At 52.4% G+C, this 17,431-nt stretch overlaps 2 protein-coding genes across 2 annotated transcripts in view; both read left to right on the top strand.

Annotated features, from left to right (window-relative positions):
* Positions 1-16,515, top strand: part of LOC139421290 (neurogenic locus notch homolog protein 3-like) — a 40,064-nt gene extending 23,549 nt beyond the window's left edge. Inside the window, exons 9-27 of the mRNA XM_071172023.1 lie at positions 973-1,086; positions 3,103-3,336; positions 3,473-3,922; positions 4,733-5,119; positions 5,320-5,548; positions 5,682-5,883; positions 6,277-6,433; positions 7,437-7,621; positions 7,754-7,886; positions 10,015-10,272; positions 10,378-10,490; positions 10,729-11,264; positions 11,358-11,833; positions 11,974-12,199; positions 12,311-12,570; positions 12,803-13,107; positions 13,306-13,453; positions 13,586-13,683; positions 13,806-16,515. Of these exons, the coding sequence (XP_071028124.1) occupies positions 973-1,086; positions 3,103-3,336; positions 3,473-3,922; positions 4,733-5,119; positions 5,320-5,548; positions 5,682-5,883; positions 6,277-6,433; positions 7,437-7,621; positions 7,754-7,886; positions 10,015-10,272; positions 10,378-10,490; positions 10,729-11,264; positions 11,358-11,833; positions 11,974-12,199; positions 12,311-12,570; positions 12,803-13,107; positions 13,306-13,453; positions 13,586-13,683; positions 13,806-15,296 (6,002 nt within the window). The 3' untranslated portion in view covers positions 15,297-16,515. The remainder of the gene's footprint in view (positions 1-972; positions 1,087-3,102; positions 3,337-3,472; positions 3,923-4,732; positions 5,120-5,319; positions 5,549-5,681; positions 5,884-6,276; positions 6,434-7,436; positions 7,622-7,753; positions 7,887-10,014; positions 10,273-10,377; positions 10,491-10,728; positions 11,265-11,357; positions 11,834-11,973; positions 12,200-12,310; positions 12,571-12,802; positions 13,108-13,305; positions 13,454-13,585; positions 13,684-13,805) is intronic.
* Positions 16,165-17,226, top strand: LOC139422536 (keratin-associated protein 10-3-like). The gene is made up of 2 exons (XM_071173693.1): positions 16,165-16,182; positions 16,369-17,226. The coding sequence occupies exons 1-2, from the start codon at positions 16,165-16,167 to the stop codon at positions 17,224-17,226; spliced, it is 876 nt and encodes a 291-aa protein (XP_071029794.1).
* The last annotated feature ends 205 nt before the right edge of the window (positions 17,227-17,431 follow it).

Raw genomic sequence — 17,431 nt, forward strand, 5'->3', positions numbered from 1 at the left:
CCCCCCCCCGCCCCTTCCTCTCCTCATCTATGGTGGAATGTGGAAGGGACAGCAGTCCTACTAATGAGATTCTTTTTCAGGTTGGCAATTTACATCTGGGGCAGACATCCCCCCTCACCCCCCATCTAGCTATTGAGCCTGTAGCTGATGCAGGCGGGGGGGGGGGGGGGGGGTGTCCCTGAGAGAGAAAACAATCCCACTGTCTCTCCCCCTCTAACCTCCTGCCCCAAGCAGCAACACAGACACATAGACCAGGTCCATCCTCCTCACACTGTTAATCACCACTAGGTATTCCTAAACCGACCGCACCAATTGACTCCTCCATGGGCCCCTTCCCCATTGATTTCTGTTGCTTTTTCTTAGACATTGAATACAAGTTCATTTAAAGCCTACTTTGGTGTTTCCATCTCAACAAATTGAGAACGAGCGGTTTCAGACACTGTAGAAGAACGTGTACCAGATGATATGGCTCAGCTAGTTGACCAAGGCATCAACCATATTCACTATTCTGGTTTGACATTTACATTAATGTCGGGGCAAGAAATCCATTTAAACGGTAAGCATGTGGGAGATAAAATGTTGCTGGGTTAAGCGATTGGCAGACGTGTTGGAAGTTGGAACCGTGACTTGACATTAGCAGACCTTCCAGAACACAACATAGTCCTTAAGAGTCCAGACATTCTCAAATTCACCACACATCCCAGAATGCATCATAGTCCAGACGTAACAGAACACTGCAGATTCCAGACATTGCAGAGCCTAACCCCCTCCAGAACCATGTTTAGGTCCTACACTGTGGATCACAGTAGACATTTCAAGTCCATGGATCACCCAGACACTTTAGAGCCTTACCATCCCTCTGTACGGACGTCCCACACCTAACCTAGCCTGGAGACCTCTGGCTGACCTCACTGTGGACCCGTCTACCGGAGCTTTTCTCTGACCCTTCACCTCTGTATTTGCCTGTCCCAGGGTTTACTGGCACCATGTGTCAGATCGACATTGATGAGTGCGCCAGCACGCCCTGCCAGAACGGAGCCAAGTGTTACGACCGGCCCAACGGATACGAGTGCCGCTGTGCTGAAGGTAAGGAGCAATAATAATGTCAGTTTCTTTATGTCCACGTGTGTGTTCTGTGTTTGTGTGTGTCAGTGTGTACATACATGAGTGGTCCTAGACTATCCTAGACTGACAGTCAGCCCCTAGTGTGTCCCCTCACCTCAGACTATGGTGATGGTCTCAGTGAGAGGGAGTGATAGTCGGGTCAGAAGACTCCCTGGTTGTGTGTCTGTTGCGGCCTCAGACTGCTGGTTGGACTGGACCTGGGAGACTGTTGCTGGAGATGGACTGAGGCTGAGCTTGGGTTGAGACTGGGCTGGGGTTGAGACTGGACTGGGGTTGAGACTGGGCTGGGGTTGAGACTGGGCTGGGGTTGAGACTGGACTGGGGTTGAGACTGGGCTTGGGTTGAGACTGGGCTGGGATTGAGACTGGGCTGGGGTTGAGACTGGGCTGGGGTTGAGACTGGGCTTGGATTGAGACTGGGCTGGGGTTGAGACTGGGCTGGGGTTGAGACTGGACTGGGGTTGAGACTGGGCTTGGATTGAGACTGGACTGGGGTTGAGACTGGACTGGGAGTTGAGACTGGGCTTGGATTGAGACTGGACTGGGGTTGAGACTGGGCTGGGGTTGAGACTTGGCTGGGGTTGAGGCTGGGCAAGGATTGAGACTGGGCTGAGGTTGAGACTGGCCTGGAGTTGAGACTGGGCTTGGATTGAGACTGGGCTGGGGTTGAGACTGGGCTGGGGTTGAGACTGGGCTGGGGTTGAGACTGGATTGGGGTTGAGACTGGACTGGGGTTGAGACTGGGCTTGGATTGAGACTGGACTGGGGTTGAGACTGCGCTGGGGTTGAGACTTGTCTGGGGTTGAGGCTGGGCAAGGATTGAGACTGGGCTGAGGTTGAGACTGGGCTGGAGTTGAGACTGGGCTTGGATTGAGACTGGGCTGGGGTTGAGACTGGGCTGGGGTTGAGACTGGGCTGAGGTTGAGACTGGACTGGGGTTGAGACTGGGCTGGGGTTGAGACTGGGCTGGGATAGAGACAGGGCTGGGGTTGAGACTGGGCTGGGGTTGAGACTGGGCTGAGGCCCCAAATTCCCTTTTCTCCCCAGCCGGTCCCTCGGACCCCAGGATCACACACAGGGTCACCCAGGGCCAGCAGCTGCTGGGGGGGGGGGGCGGGGGGTTAGGGCTGGTCATCCCATCCGACATCTGTTCCTCTGTACCCCACAATACATACCCCCGCACACCCCAACACGCTGCACTGGCCTTATGGTATATCTTAGCTCACTCAAGGTCATTCCCATTCATATTAACATCTATGTGTAAGACTGTGAACAGCTCAGCTACAGTGTTTTTAGCTGTTTCTTGAGCAGGTGTGTTTGTGTTAGTAGGTCTAGTGTATGTTTGTGTGTTTGTCGGAGGCTCTGTGTATGTGTGTGTATGGGGGAGTCTGTTGCATTGTTTAGCGGTGACCAGCTGCTTGGTATTCCCTGTCCCCCCCCCCTCCTCCCGTTGTTGAGTGAAGTGGCCCTGTTAGACGTGGTGCGGTCCATTGTCCCCGGTGGGAACAAAGCCAGGCCTGTGAGCCTTGTCAAGGGCCCAACTCCTTCTACACCGCAAGGCCCTGTCCCCTGGCCCACAGCACGACGGGGCCTACCTAGCTCCCGGCACAGCAGCACTCAACTCTCTCTGCACCACCACACCACACGGCTCTGCACACTAACGAACCAACTAACACTGCTCAGTCTCACACACACCACCGTCGGCATGGAAACCATGGGGCCCAGAACTCCAAACTGTAGAAGCTTTCATAGAGAGAGAAAGAGTGGGAAATAGGGGGAGGAAATAGAGAGGGATAAAGAGGGAAGTGGAGATGGAGAGAAGTGAATGGGAGAGGGGAAATGGTAGGAGGGGTTTGGATGAGGAGAGGTGGCTGGGTGGCAGGCAGATTTAAAGATAAATAACTATCTAAAAGATGAAGAGTGAGACGCAAAGAAACCCCAGGAGGCCTGTTCTAATTCCTGTTGTCTCTTCCCCAAGGGTACGAGGGCACACTGTGTGAGAGCAACACCAACAACTGCCAGCCCGACCCGTGCCACCACGGCACCTGCGTGGACGGCATCGCCAGCTACACGTGTAACTGTGAGGCGGGCTACACGGGTTACCGCTGTGAGAACCAGCTGAACGAGTGTCACAGTAACCCCTGCCAGAATGGGGGCAAGTGTGTGGACCTGGTCAACAAGTACATCTGCCAGTGTCAGCACGGTACCTCAGGTGAGAGAGCAGTACCAACAGAGATTCATAACACTAAATATCTTCTACTTTATTCTGATTATGGACACAGAGTTTCTGCTGGGGTCTCTGTCTTAGTACTGCTGTTTGATTGGTGTTCTCTCTCTTGTACACACAGGTACCAACTGTGAGATTAACTTTGATGACTGCGCCAGCAAACCATGTGACTATGGCATCTGCAAGGACGGCATCAACCGCTACGACTGCGTGTGCAAACCAGGCTTCACCGGCCCTCTGTGCAACGTGGAGATGGACGAGTGCTCGTCCGGACCCTGCAGGAATGGAGGGACGTGTGTGGACGAGGAGAACGGCTTCCACTGCCAGTGTCCCGAGGGCTTCCAGCCTCCCTACTGTTACTCCCAGGTGGACGAGTGTGGCAGCAACCCCTGTGTGCACGGCGCCTGCAGAGACGACATCAACGGCTACCGCTGTGACTGTGAGCCCGGCTGGGTGGGGAAGAACTGTGACCTAGACCGTAATGACTGTCTGCCCAGCCCCTGTCAGAACGCTGGCACCTGCATCGATCAGCTAAACGGATTCACCTGCAAGTGTCGCCAGGGCTTCAGAGGTGAGCCTGCTGTCCTATCCCTAACCCTATCTCTATCCCAACCCTAACCCTATCTCTATCCCAACCCTTACCCTGACCCTATCCCTAACCCTATCTCTATCCCAACCCTAACCCTGACCCTATCTCTATCCCTAACCCTATCTCTATCCCAACCCTAACCCTATCTCTATCCTGAACCCTGACCCTATCCCTAACCCTATCTCTATCCCTAACCATATCTCTATCCCAACCCTGACCCTATCTCTATCCCTAACCCTATCTCTATCCCTAACCCTATCTCTATCCAAACCCTGACCCTATCCTTAACCCTGACTCTACCCCAAACCCTATCTTTATCCCGAACCCTGACTCTACCCCAAACCCTATCTCTATCCCGAACCCTGACTCTACCCCAAACCCTATCTCTATCCCGAAGCCTGACTCTACCCCAAACCCTATCTCTATCCAGAACCCTGACTCTACCCCAAACCCTATCTCTATCCCGAACCCTGACTCTACCCCAAACCCTATCTCTATCCTGAACCCTGACTCTACCCCAAAACCTATCTCTATCCCGAAGCCTTCGGTACGTTGTTCTAGTGCCAACTGATGCTTCACACAACTCAAGAGGCCTTGTTTGGTTTCCAGATCATCCATAAAGGGTCCCATCTAATATATTGGCTCATAACGCCCCCTAGTGTATATCTAAAAGAACTGCAGCGGTTGACAGACAAGGTTTGTCCCCATGTTAAATTAACCTACTCAATGACTCTACTCTGTATCGTAATCTAACACATCTCCCTTGTGTTCGCTCTGTCCTGCATTGCCTAGGTAACCTGTGCCAGGTCAACATCAACGAGTGTTCGTCCAGTCCGTGTCTGAACCAGGGCACGTGTGTGGACGGCGTGGCCAGTTTCACCTGTCTGTGTGAGCTGCCCTACAGCGGGCCCACCTGTGCCGACGTGCTCACCCCCTGCTCCCCCAACCCCTGCGCCAACCATGCCCTGTGCACCAACACACCTGACTACCTGGGCTACCAGTGCAACTGCCAGCAAGGATGGCAAGGTCAGCTGTGCAACATTGACGTGAACGAGTGCATCGCCAACCCGTGTAAGAACCGTGGTACCTGCACCAACACACTGGGAGGGTTCGTGTGCTCCTGCCGCGGCGGCTTCACCGGGCCCAACTGTGAGACGGACATCAATGACTGTGCCCCTAGTGAGTGACCAATGAGAGACTAGCAATATTCTATTACTGTACTTCATTATCCATAGAACCACAGTCTCTGCTGCTGCTGTACAATACTGGCCTCCATATCTGCTTCTACTTCCTCCAACTCCAGTTTATCACATTATCCATAGAACTATCCATAGAACCCCTCTCTCTCTCTCTCTCGCTCTATCTCTGTCTTCCTGCAGACCCGTGTCTGAGTGGGGGTTCCTGTACGGACGGTGTGAACTCGTTCCACTGCAGCTGTCTGCCAGGCTTCACGGGGCCTCGCTGTGCCGTGGAGGTCAACGAGTGTCAGAGCGCCCCCTGTAAGAACGGAGGCACCTGCACAGACTACGTCAACAGCTACACCTGCACCTGCAGACCTGGCTTCACTGGCATTAACTGTGAGACCAACATCCCAGACTGCACTGAAAGGTGAGTCTCATAGTCCGCTGTGTTTGTGTGCGTGCACGTGTGCCCTTTGTGACCTTTGAAACGGTGCTTGTTCTGATGTGTGCAGAATGGATCAGCAGTGATGATTGAACTATCTTTTACCCTACACCCACAGCTCATGCTTCAACGGAGGTACCTGTACAGACAAGATCAACGACTACTCCTGTACCTGTCGCTCAGGCTTCACAGGCTCCCACTGCCAGTATGAGGTGAATGAGTGTGACTCCCAGCCCTGCCTCAACGGAGGGGTCTGCCAGGACGCTCTGGAGTCCTTCCGCTGTTCCTGTCCCAAGGGATACACAGGCAACCGCTGCCAGGTACACACACAGCATATACAACACTATACTATTATAGACTATACAATTATATTCTATACAATATTTTCTATACTATTTTATACTATTCTATACGATTCTATACTATTTTTTGCTACACAATAGTATTATATTCTATACTATTTTTTTGCTACACAATGCTATTATATTCCATACTATTCTTTTCTATTCTATACTATTATTTTCTATACTATTATATTCTATACTATTACATTCTATACTTTTATATTCTATACTATTCTATTATTTTTTATGCTATACTATTCTATACTATTCTATTATTTTCTATACTATTCTATTCTATACCAATCCAGAAAGCATTAACACAAACATATGTTCAGATACTGTGGTGTTAAGCTGGTTCTGTCTCTCCAGATGCCAGTGGACTGGTGCAGACGCTCGTCTCCCTGTCAGAACGGAGGGCGCTGTCGTCAGAAGGACGCCTCCTTCTCCTGTGAGTGTCTGGGAGGCTGGTCTGGACGCTACTGTGACATCCCTGGGGTTTCCTGTGAGGTTGCCGCACTCAAGAGAGGTACGGAGGCATGCTCTGTTCTTGTTATTTTTGTGTGTGTGTGTGTGTGTGTGTGTGTGTGTGTTTACTGTAAGTGTTTAGCGCAGCAGTGTTAAACTCATTTTACCCCGGGGGCCGCATTCGGTCTTCAACCAGGTCCAGAGGGCCGCACACAAAAATATTTATATTTCCTCTCCATCAGTTAGCAAAGAATTGTCCTCTATCCATAGTTGTGAGATTTTCTGATGCTCCCTGACAGTCTAGCTTCATTTTGGTGATTATTAGAGAGCTGGAAACAGTCAACAAACTGTATGAATGTAGGTCCATTATCATTACTACACTGTTTCCATTTGGTTTTAGTCATTTTAAAGTATATTGAGTTCGTACATATTGATAAGAGAATTTCCAATCCCAATGATAATAACAATCAATCAATAGCTCTGACCAATCCCCGAGGTTTGTAAGACTATGGGTTTAATAATAATTAGTCAAAGACTCAGCTTATACAAAAGGTTAATATAGTTTATTCAGAGAACGTTCTAAAGTCAAGAATACAAAACAATTCATTTTATACTGACTTCTCAAACACACACATACACACACACACACGTCCTGCTACGCACACACTGTCTGTCTCTCTACCCAGCCGACAGAGATAGCGACCTTGTCCTTGAGACGTACTCCCCGTTCTCTTCCAAATCTCTAGTCAGGTCGGCACCAAGCTCAGACAGTCTGTGTTTAAAATACCATAAAGACATATTGTTCTACACTAATTCTGACTTGGACTACACATTTATTAATTATGATTTTATACATTCTAATCAATTCCATACAATTATATGTTTCAGGGCGGAATATTCTAATCATTCAATTAACAGACAATTCTCACCTATCAATCTCACCTATCACACATATATTTTGTTTTACTCAAACCACCCACAGGCCCTATGTTTGACACCCCTGGTTTAGGGCATGTATGCAGTATGTGTTTGTATTTATACCATGGTCTCTTGTCTGCTCCCAGGCCTCCAGACAGACGAGCTGTGTCATCACGGAGGTCACTGTGTCAACACAGGCAACACCCACTACTGTAAGTGTCCCACAGACTACACAGACAGCTACTGTGAGAGCCAGGTGGACCACTGTGAGGACAAACACTGTCGCAACGGCGCCACCTGCAGGGGCTACGTGGGAGGATACCAGTGTGAAGTGAGTCGGATTAGTCAAGTCAGAATTCTGTATAAACTACAGTTTGTCTAATAACTCTAAAGTGATTGTCTTAATGTTGTTGTAATATGGTTCTAGATATGATGTTAATGTTATGTGTCTATGGCCCTGCAGTGTATGCCGGGCTACACCGGAGAGAACTGTGAGATGGAGGTCAACGAGTGCCAGTCTCACCCGTGTCAGAACGGTGGCACCTGCATTGACCTGGTGGGACACTACATCTGCTCCTGCCCACCTGGCACCTTGGGTATGTCCTCTGTACTCACCCATGTCCTCCTCCGTACTCACAACATGTCCTCTTCCATACTCATAACATGTCCTCTTCCATACTCACAACATGTCCTCTTCAATACTCACCCATGTCCTCTTCTGTTATTTTTGGGAGGCCTATTTGATTTTGGGAGGCCTGGTACATGTACAGATCAAATACACTGCTGGTGCTGCCTGGTACATGTACAGATCAAATATACTGCTGGTGCTGCCTGGTACATGTACAGATCAAATACACTGCTGGTGCTGCCTGGTACATGTACAGATCAATTACACTGATGGTACTGCCTGGTACATGTATAGATGCTGGTGCCTGGTACATGTACAGATCAATTACACTGCTGGTGCTGCCTGGTACATGTACAGATCAATTACACTGCTGGTGCTGCCTGGTACATGTACAGGTCAAATACACTGCTGGTGCTGCCTGGTACATGTACAGATCAAATATACTGCTGGTGCTGCCTGGTACATGTACAAATAAAATACACTGCTGGTGCTACCTGGTACATGTACAGATCAATTACACTGCTGGTGCTGCCTGGTACATGTACATATCAAATACACTGCTGGTGCTGCCTGGTACATGTACAGATCAATTACACTGCTGGTGCTGCCTGGTACATGTACAAATAAAATACACTGCTGGTGCTGCCTGGTACATGTACAGATCAAATACACTGCTGGTGCTGCCTGGTACATGTACAAATAAAATACACTGCTGGTGCTACCTGGTACATGTACAGATCAAATATACTGCTGGTGCTGCCTGGTACATGTACAGATCAAATACACTGATGGTGCTGCCTGGTACATGTACAGATCAAATATACTGCTGGTGCTGCCTGGTACATGTACAGATCAAATATACTGCTGGTGCTGCCTGGTACATGTACAAATAAAATACACTGCTGGTGCTGCCTGGTACATGTACAGATCAAATATACTGCTGGTGCTGCCTGGTACATGTACAAATAAAATACACTGCTGGTGCTACCTGGTACATGTACAGATCAAATACACTGCTGGTGCTACCTGGTACATGTACAGATCAAATACACTGCTGGTGCTACCTGGTACATGTACAGATCAATTACACTGCTGGTGCTGCCTGGTACATGTACATATCAAATACACTGCTGGTGCTGCCTGGTACATGTACAGATCAATTACACTGCTGGTGCTGCCTGGTACATGTACAGATCAAATACACTGCTGGTGCTGCCTGGTACATGTACAGATCAATTACACTGCTGGTGCTGCCTGGTACATGTACAGAGGCTGGTGCTGCCTGGTACATGTACAGATACACTGCTGGCGCTGCCTGGTACATGTACAGATCAAATACACGGCTGGTGCAGATGCCTGGTACATGTACAGATCAAATACACCGCTGGTGCACATGTACAGATGGCACATGTACAGCTACACCGGTGCTGCCTGGTACATGTACAGATCAATTACATGTACTGCTGGTGCTGCCTGGTACATGTACAGATGGCTGGTGCTGCCTGGTACATGTACAGATCAAATACACCGCTGGTGCTGCCTGGTACATGTACAGATCAAATACACCGCTGGTTCTGCCTGGTACATGTACAGATCAAATACACGGCTGGTGCTGCCTGGTACATGTACAGATCAAATACACCGCTGGTGCTGCCTGGTACATGTACAGATCAAATACACCGCTGGTGCTGCCTGGTACATGTACAGATCAAATACACCGCTGGTGCTGCCTGGTACATGTGCAGATCAAATACACGGCTGGTGCTGCCTGGTACATGTACAGATCAAATACACGGCTGGTGCTGCCTGGTACATGTACAGATCAAATATACTGCTGGTGCTGCCTGGTACATGTACAGATCAAATACACCGCTGGAAGTCAGATTAAGCCGTTAACATGTCCTAATAATTAGAGAAGATTGCTCAGACAACCAGGTGTTTTAATCGGCATATGCTTACTACCATTATAACCTTACACTGATTAAGATAAGAAGAGTAAGGTGTTTACATTACTAATGCCATACTCAGTTTGATATTTCATTACTAATGTGCATGTAAACATACACAATGTTGATACCTGTCCATCTCTCCTACAGGTGTTCTGTGTGAGATCAACGAGGATGACTGTGCTCCTCCTCTGCGGCTGCGCGGGACTCCTCCTAAGTGTCTGAACAACGGTACCTGTGTGGACAGAGTGGGGGGCTACCGCTGTAACTGTCCCCCTGGCTTTACTGGAGAGAGGTGTGAGGGGGACATCAACGAGTGTCACTCCAACCCCTGCAGCCCCGCCAACAGTCTGGACTGCATCCAGCTCCCCAACGACTACCAGTGTGTCTGCAAGCCCAGCTTCACAGGTAAGGAGGGTGCGCGTGTGTGTATAGTCGTATTGCTGTGTAATAAATGTGTGTGTTTGTATCTGTTTGCGCCACTCTAACGTGTGTGTGTGTTATTGTGTGCAGGTCGGCGGTGCCAGAGCAGGTTCAGTGTGTGTGAGTCTCAGCCCTGTCAGAACGGAGGGGCCTGTTCTGTCTCCAGCACCTCAGCACTTGGATACGCCTGTACCTGTCAGCTGGTAAGTATCAACATGTCACTGTGGCACACTTTTACCCCGTGTCTAGTCCGCCTGTGGAAACAGCTGATATTTCTACAACCATCTCTGTCTCCCTGAACTTCCCTGCTCACAGAGCATAACCTAGAACCATATGTCAAAGCCCCCTGGATTTATTACAATGCTAACGTCCTGTAGTTGACCAAATCTGTTTCTTACCCACACTGACACACTGTTGTATGTGATTGTTCTCCCTCCTCAGGGCTATGCTGGGAACAACTGTGAGAGGAGCATGTTGTGTCGGGAGTTGTCTTGCTATAATGGAGGTAGTTGTGCTCTGACCACGCGGGGCGCCCGCTGTACCTGCCTGACAGGCTATGCCGGGCCCCAGTGCCAGCACCGTAGTAACGAGGGCTGCTCCTCCCAGCCGTGCCGCAACGGAGGCATCTGCACTGAGGAGACCAGCTTCCCCTTCTTCCTCTGCCAGTGTGCCCAAGGCTGGACGGGCAAGCGCTGCGAGCAGGGCAGCACCAGGCTGATAGAGACCCTTCTGCCGCCCGCCTGCCCCCTGGCCGACTGCCACGGCAAGGCCAACGACGGTGTCTGCGACAAGGAGTGCAACACATTCCCCTGCCGCTGGGACGGGAGCGACTGCTCGCTGGCGGTGAACCCGTGGGCGCGCTGCACCGACCCGCGCTGCTGGCGTGTTTTCAACAACAGCCAGTGTGACGAGTCGTGCAACAACGCCGACTGTCTCTACGACAACTTTGACTGCAAGAGCAAGGAGAAAATCTGCAAGTAAGTACTCCACCGCCAGCATTCTGTTCTGGACTCTCATTCTTTCACCTTAGACCCTCTAAGCTGATCTCTGTAACTCTCTGTCTCCACCAGTCCCATCTACGAGGCATACTGCATCGACCACTACGCTGACGGCCGCTGTGACCAGGGCTGTAACTCAGAGGAGTGTGGCTGGGACGGTCTGGACTGTGCAGGGAAGGTTCCAGAGAACCTGGCTGACGGGGTGCTGGTCCTGGTGGTCCTGCTACCCCCGGACGAACTCGTGAATACGGCCCCTGCCTTCCTGCAGAAGCTCAGCGCCATCCTGAGAACCACCCTGCGCTTCCGCCTGGACCACAACGGAGAGCCCATGATCCGACCCTACACCCGCCGAGAGGCGCGCCTCAAACGAGAGCTGCAGCCCCACCAGGAGGTGATTGGGTCCATAGTGTACCTGGAGATAGACAACCGTCTGTGTTCCCAGCGGTCTGACGACTGTTTCCCATCGGCAGACAGTGCAGCAGACTACCTGGGAGCTCTGTCAGCCGTGGAGATGCTCCACTTCCCCTACCCCATCAAAGAAGTCCGCGGTGAGTAGAAACCCACGGACACTATACCAGGATACAGAATAACGTTACAAACATTTATATATATATATGTCATTTCTCCATCAAATACTGTAACCACAGCTCGTATACTAGTCCTTACAAGTCCTTGTAATAACATGTAGGTGAGAAGATCCAAGAATCTGTAGACATGCCAGAGTGGGGCAAGCTGATGCTGGTGGGCGTGGCAGCCCTGTTCCTATTGGTCATCCTGGTGGTGGGCGTGCTGATCGGCCGCAGAAAGAGAGAACACAGCACCCTGTGGTTCCCCGAGGGCTTCTTCCCCAAGAAGGAACCCAGCAGCAACAAGAACCGCAGGGAACCCTTAGGCCAGGACGCACTGGGCATGAAGTGAGTAACCACACTGTTGTGTCCTCACTTACAGCACTCCTATGGTGATTCCAAATCAATGTATCTGCTCCACTATGGTATTGTGACTGTGTGTTACCGGTCTCTCTCCAGATACATGCCCAAGACGGTGGAGGAGTCTCTGCTTGGCGACCACAGTGACTCGTGGATCGACACAGACTGCCCCGAGGCCAAGAGACTGAAGGTTGAGGAGCCCAGTATCCTGTCAGACAGTGAAGACACTGTAGACTGTAGACAGTGGACCCAGCACCACCTAGCGGCTGCAGACATCCGCATGCCCCCCTCCATGGCCCTCACCCCGCCCCAGGGAGAGTTCGACCAGGACTGCATGGACGTCAACGTCCGAGGACCTGGTCAGTATTGAAATGAACCACATGGAGCGTTGTTGTGTCATGTGCAGTGTTGTATGTGTCTGGACTGGAATCCTTGAGGCTGTAGTATATCCTTTAAAAACCGCTCCTCCTGATTCGTATTCCCGGTGTTTATTGTTAGTTGCTACGTTTGATCTCGGATCTGTTCCTGTCCGTTGTGTTTTGATTGACACATTGACTGACCCTTCGCCTCTCCCGTCCTTCTCCCCTCCAGACGGTTTCACCCCTCTGATGCTGGCGTCGTTCTGCGGAGGCGGTCTGGAGCCCGAGCTCCCCGAGGAGGAGGAGTCAGAGGAGTGTTCCGCCAACATCATCTCTGACCTCATCTACCAGGGTGCCACATTGGCCGCCCAGACGGACCGCACTGGAGAGACCGCCCTTCACCTGGCTGCCCGCTACGCCCGCGCTGACGCCGCCAAGCGGCTGTTGGACGCCGGGGCCGACGCCAACGCGCAGGACAACACAGGGCGCACGCCGCTACACGCCGCCGTGGCCGCCGATGCCCAGGGGGTCTTCCAGGTAAACACACACTGTTCAGATGCTTAATGTTTAAGTTATATCTTCACACCTACTCAATGTATTCCTCTGTCTTTCTATACGCAGCATTACACATGTAAGACTTGACTTGGCTACTGCTTACGGTTTCCCACTTGCTGAGTAGACTGTTGTGTCATCTGCCAGACTGACATGGTATTTCTCCCTGTCTGTCCTGGTTAGATTCTGATCCGAACCCGGGCTACAGACCTGGACTCTCGTATGTACGACGGCTCCACCGCCCTGATCCTGGCTGCCCGCCTGGCCGTAGAGGGCATGGTGGAGGAACTCATCACCTGCCACGCAGACATCAACGCTGTCGACGAACTGGGTACGTGATTGGCTAAACTAGTGTGTGAGTGTGTGTGTGTTGAAGAGAGAGTTGATGCAGTTGAATGGTGATGCTGTGTTTCGTGGTAAGCGGTAGGATGAGTAACAACCGTGTGTGTTCCTCCCATCCCAGGTAAATCTGCTCTGCACTGGGCAGCTGCTGTCAACAACGTGGAGGCCACCATGGCCCTGCTGAAGAACGGAGCCAACAAAGACATGCAGGACCTCAAGGTACACACAGCCCTCCACCTATATCTACAACTGTCAGCTCCCCACAGTCATACAGTCTGGAATATATAGAGATATTGAGGAGCCAACATGTCTATCTCTCTCTCTCTCTCTCTGTATATTAGGAGGAGACGCCTCTCTTCCTGGCGGCGCGTGAGGGTAGTTGTGAGGCGGTCAAGGTCCTCCTGGCCCACTTCGCCAACAGGGAGATAACCGACCATATGGACCGTCTGCCTCGGGACATTGCCCAGGAGAGAATGCACCATGACATCGTTCAGCTGCTGGATGAGTACAACACAGTGAGGAGCCCCCAAGGCCACGGAGGGGCCCCACACCACCTGGCCGGGGGACACACCCTGTCCCCCCTCATGTGCCCCCCCAGTGCCTTCATGCCCGGCCTGAAGAACACCCCCCAGGGGAAGAAGAGTCGCCGCCCCGGGGCAAAGGGTTCAGGTCTGGGAGGGCAGCATGCCCAGAACCTGAAGGATTCAGCTAAGGCCCGCAACAAGAAGCTGACCCTGGACATGCAGAGCGCCCTGCTGGAGAGCTCTGTCACCCTGTCCCCCGTCGACTCCCTGGACTCCCCCCGCGGAGGGGCCAACAACGCCGGCTACATCACCAACCCCTGCTCCCCGGTCGCCATGCCCTCCTCGGGGCTCTTCCACTCCTCCATGTCAGTGCCCAGCACTCCCATGGTGCACAGCAGCATGATGGACGGCTCTGGCCCCTTCGCTGTGTCTCTGGCCCAGCTCAACGACCTGGGAGATGGAGGCATGTCCATGCAGGGCCGCGTGTCCATGGCCAGCCAGGTCAACCAGGGCCCCCACGGCTACGTGCTCAACGCCGGCCAGCTGGGGCTCAACATGGGCCTGGTGAGCCCTGTCAGCGTGCCCTTCGACTGGCACAGCCGCATGCCCTCCTCCTCCCAGTGCGGGGGACAGGTGGTGAATCTGGTCCACAGCAGCCAGGCGGGCATGCACCCTCAGAGCCCCATGCAGCAGCAGCAGAACAGCCTCATGATGCAACAGCACCAGCAGCATCAGCAGCACCTGTACCGCAGCGCCCAGCAGGCCATGCTGCAGCCCACGCCTGTCATTGCCAGCACGCCCATCTCCCTCAGCCCCGTCAAGCTGCCATCCATCGCAGAGCAGCAGCTCCACAACCACTCCATGACCAGCCAGCAGAGCCTCCGCATGGGCACCTCCTCCCCATCCACCCCCCAGACGACACAGCCCCCTCCAACCTTCTTCCAGCAGCAGCAGCAGCAGCCTCCTCAGTCCCAGCCAGCCCCTCAGCCCACCTCTCCACAGGCCTCCCAGGCCCCTCCTCCCCAGGCCAGTGGCAGCACTGCAGGCTTGGAGGACTACCCCACCCCGCCCTCCCAGCACAGCTACTCCTCCACCCTGGATGCCACTCCCAAGCATTATCTCCGCCTGTCCAGCGAGCATCCCTACCTGACCCCCTCCCCAGAGTCGCCCGAGCCCTGGTCCAGCCCCTCCCCCCACTGTGTGTCTGATTGGTCAGACTCCACCCCCAGCCCGGCGGTGGCCGGTCCTGCCCAAACCCAGATCCCACATGTCCAGGAGTCCAACGGCAAGATGCAGGTGTTTGCATGAACCCCCAAGGCACCTGGTTAACAGAGACCTGCCTGGGGGAGAGGAGAGAGGAGACGACTGGCTGTAAAGGCCTGTGTGTCTGGAGTTTATGCGTCAGCCTGGTTCCAAGATTTCCATTGGATTTGGATTGACTGTGTTTTATCACGAGGACCGTCTGCTAGTGTTGTTTGCAGAGAAAGAGTAAAGGGAAATGTGTTGTCTGGATATAAAAGATCAGACAATTTAATGAAGTAAGACTTATTCTGTCACAGATGGACTTGTTTTTTTATTATTATAAAAAGTATATGAAGAAAACGAAGTCTTTCATTTCAAAGACTTAGGGATGCTCTCCTGAAAAACTAACAAACTCTTAAAAAAGTAGATAAAAGAAAGAAAAAAGCAACAATGTTGAAGGGAATTCCTTTATTTTTATTTATTGTTTTTTTGTGTTTCTCAGAACTGCCTTTTCAGGTGTTTTCTCAGCCTCTTTCTGTCCTGTCCTCTCACACAGTGTTTCACACTCACCCGTTACATGTCTTGGGCTCACCTGAGTCCAGTGGTGTTACAAGGAAAACGACTAGTGATTCAGTCTCTCTCCACCCAGCACACCACCGGTGTCTAACACTCTGTAAGCAGATCAACATGGGGTTCAGATAGAAAGAGGAAGAGGTCTCACCTCTCTTGACTGATGTTATTTATTTAGGCCAACAGGTAAAACGATCAGATTGGCTTGGGAACAAATATGTACTCTTTTAAGTTGGCTGTCATTAGTGATATTATGTTCTGATTTGACGAACTAGGAAAAAAGGACTGACTACATTCCGTAGAAGTATTATGTGTAAGAATGTAGAATGATGGGCGTCTCTGAAGCACTTGACGGGACAAAGCGATGGGAGGGAGGGTGATCGTGAGGTGGGGTTCTGACACTGCAATGAGGCACTCTGCTTATCCACACACAACAGCCAGGAAGGCATTTAAACATTCATTACAGTCCGTACATTGGCCAGTGTTCAGTCAGACAGACAACTAAACAGAAACAGTGACGTGTTCAAGTTTCAACTTCCCATTGACTTAAGACACGTTCTCCCCCCAGGCCGTCTGCGTGTCAGCCCCAGGCCGTCTGCGTGTCAGCCCCAGGCCGTCTGCGTGTCAGTCCCAGGCCGTCTGCGTGTCAGTCCCAGGCCGTCTGCGTGTCAGTCCCAGGCCGTCTGTGTGTCAGCCCCAGGCCGTCTGCGTGTCAGTCCCAGGCCGTCTGCGTGTCAGCCCCAGGCCGTCTGCGTGTCAGGGCCGTCTGCGTGTCAGTCCCAGGCCGTCTGCGTGTCAGCCCCAGGCCGTCTGCCAGGCCGTCTGTCAGCCCCAGGCCGTCTGCGTGTCAGCCCCAGGCCGTCTGCGTGTCAGCCCCAGGCCGTCTGCCAGCCCCAGCCGTCTGCGTGTCAGTCCCAGGCCGTCTGTGTGTCAGCCCCAGGCCGTCTGTGTGTCAGCCCCAGGCCGTCTGCGTGTCTGCATGTCAGTCCAGGCCGTCTGCATGTGTCAGGCCGTCTGCATGTCAGGCCGTCTGCGTGTCAGTCCCAGGCCGTCTGCGTGTCAGCCCCAGGCCGTCTGCATGTGTCCCAGGCCCCAGGGCCGTCTGCGTGTCAGTCCCAGGCCGTCTGCATGTCAGTCCCAGGCCGTCTGCGTGTCAGTCCCAGGCCGTCTGCGTGTCAGTCCCAGGCCGTCTGCGTGTCAGTCCCAGGCCGTCTGCGTGTCAGTCCCAGGCCGTCTGCGTGTCAGTCCCAGGCCGTCTGCATGTCAGTCCCAGGCCGTCTGCGTGTCAGCCCCAGGCCGTCTGCGTGTCAGTCCCAGGCCGTCTGCGTGTCAGTCCCAGGCCGTCTGCATGTCAGTCCCAGGCCGTCTGCGCGTCAGTCCCAGGCCGTCTGCGTGTCAGTCCCAGGCATGGCTCGAGTCATCCTAGTCATTAGTCTCATTGGTCCTGGTCTACAGGGCTTGCCCCCCCCAGTCTGCCATTACTACTTCAGTCATGCAGCTTGTTTTCACTCATTCTGAACATTCATTCAGATGAGGGCATTATTATGCCAATTCTAAAATCAGCCTGTCACTGCCCTTTAGTTTTGGTTTTAACTCAGTTATGTGTTTGTTTTTTTACATACTGTATATGT

This window comes from Oncorhynchus clarkii, chromosome 12 (genome assembly GCF_045791955.1).
Source record: "Oncorhynchus clarkii lewisi isolate Uvic-CL-2024 chromosome 12, UVic_Ocla_1.0, whole genome shotgun sequence".
In the NCBI taxonomy this organism is placed as follows: Eukaryota; Metazoa; Chordata; class Actinopteri; order Salmoniformes; family Salmonidae; genus Oncorhynchus; species Oncorhynchus clarkii.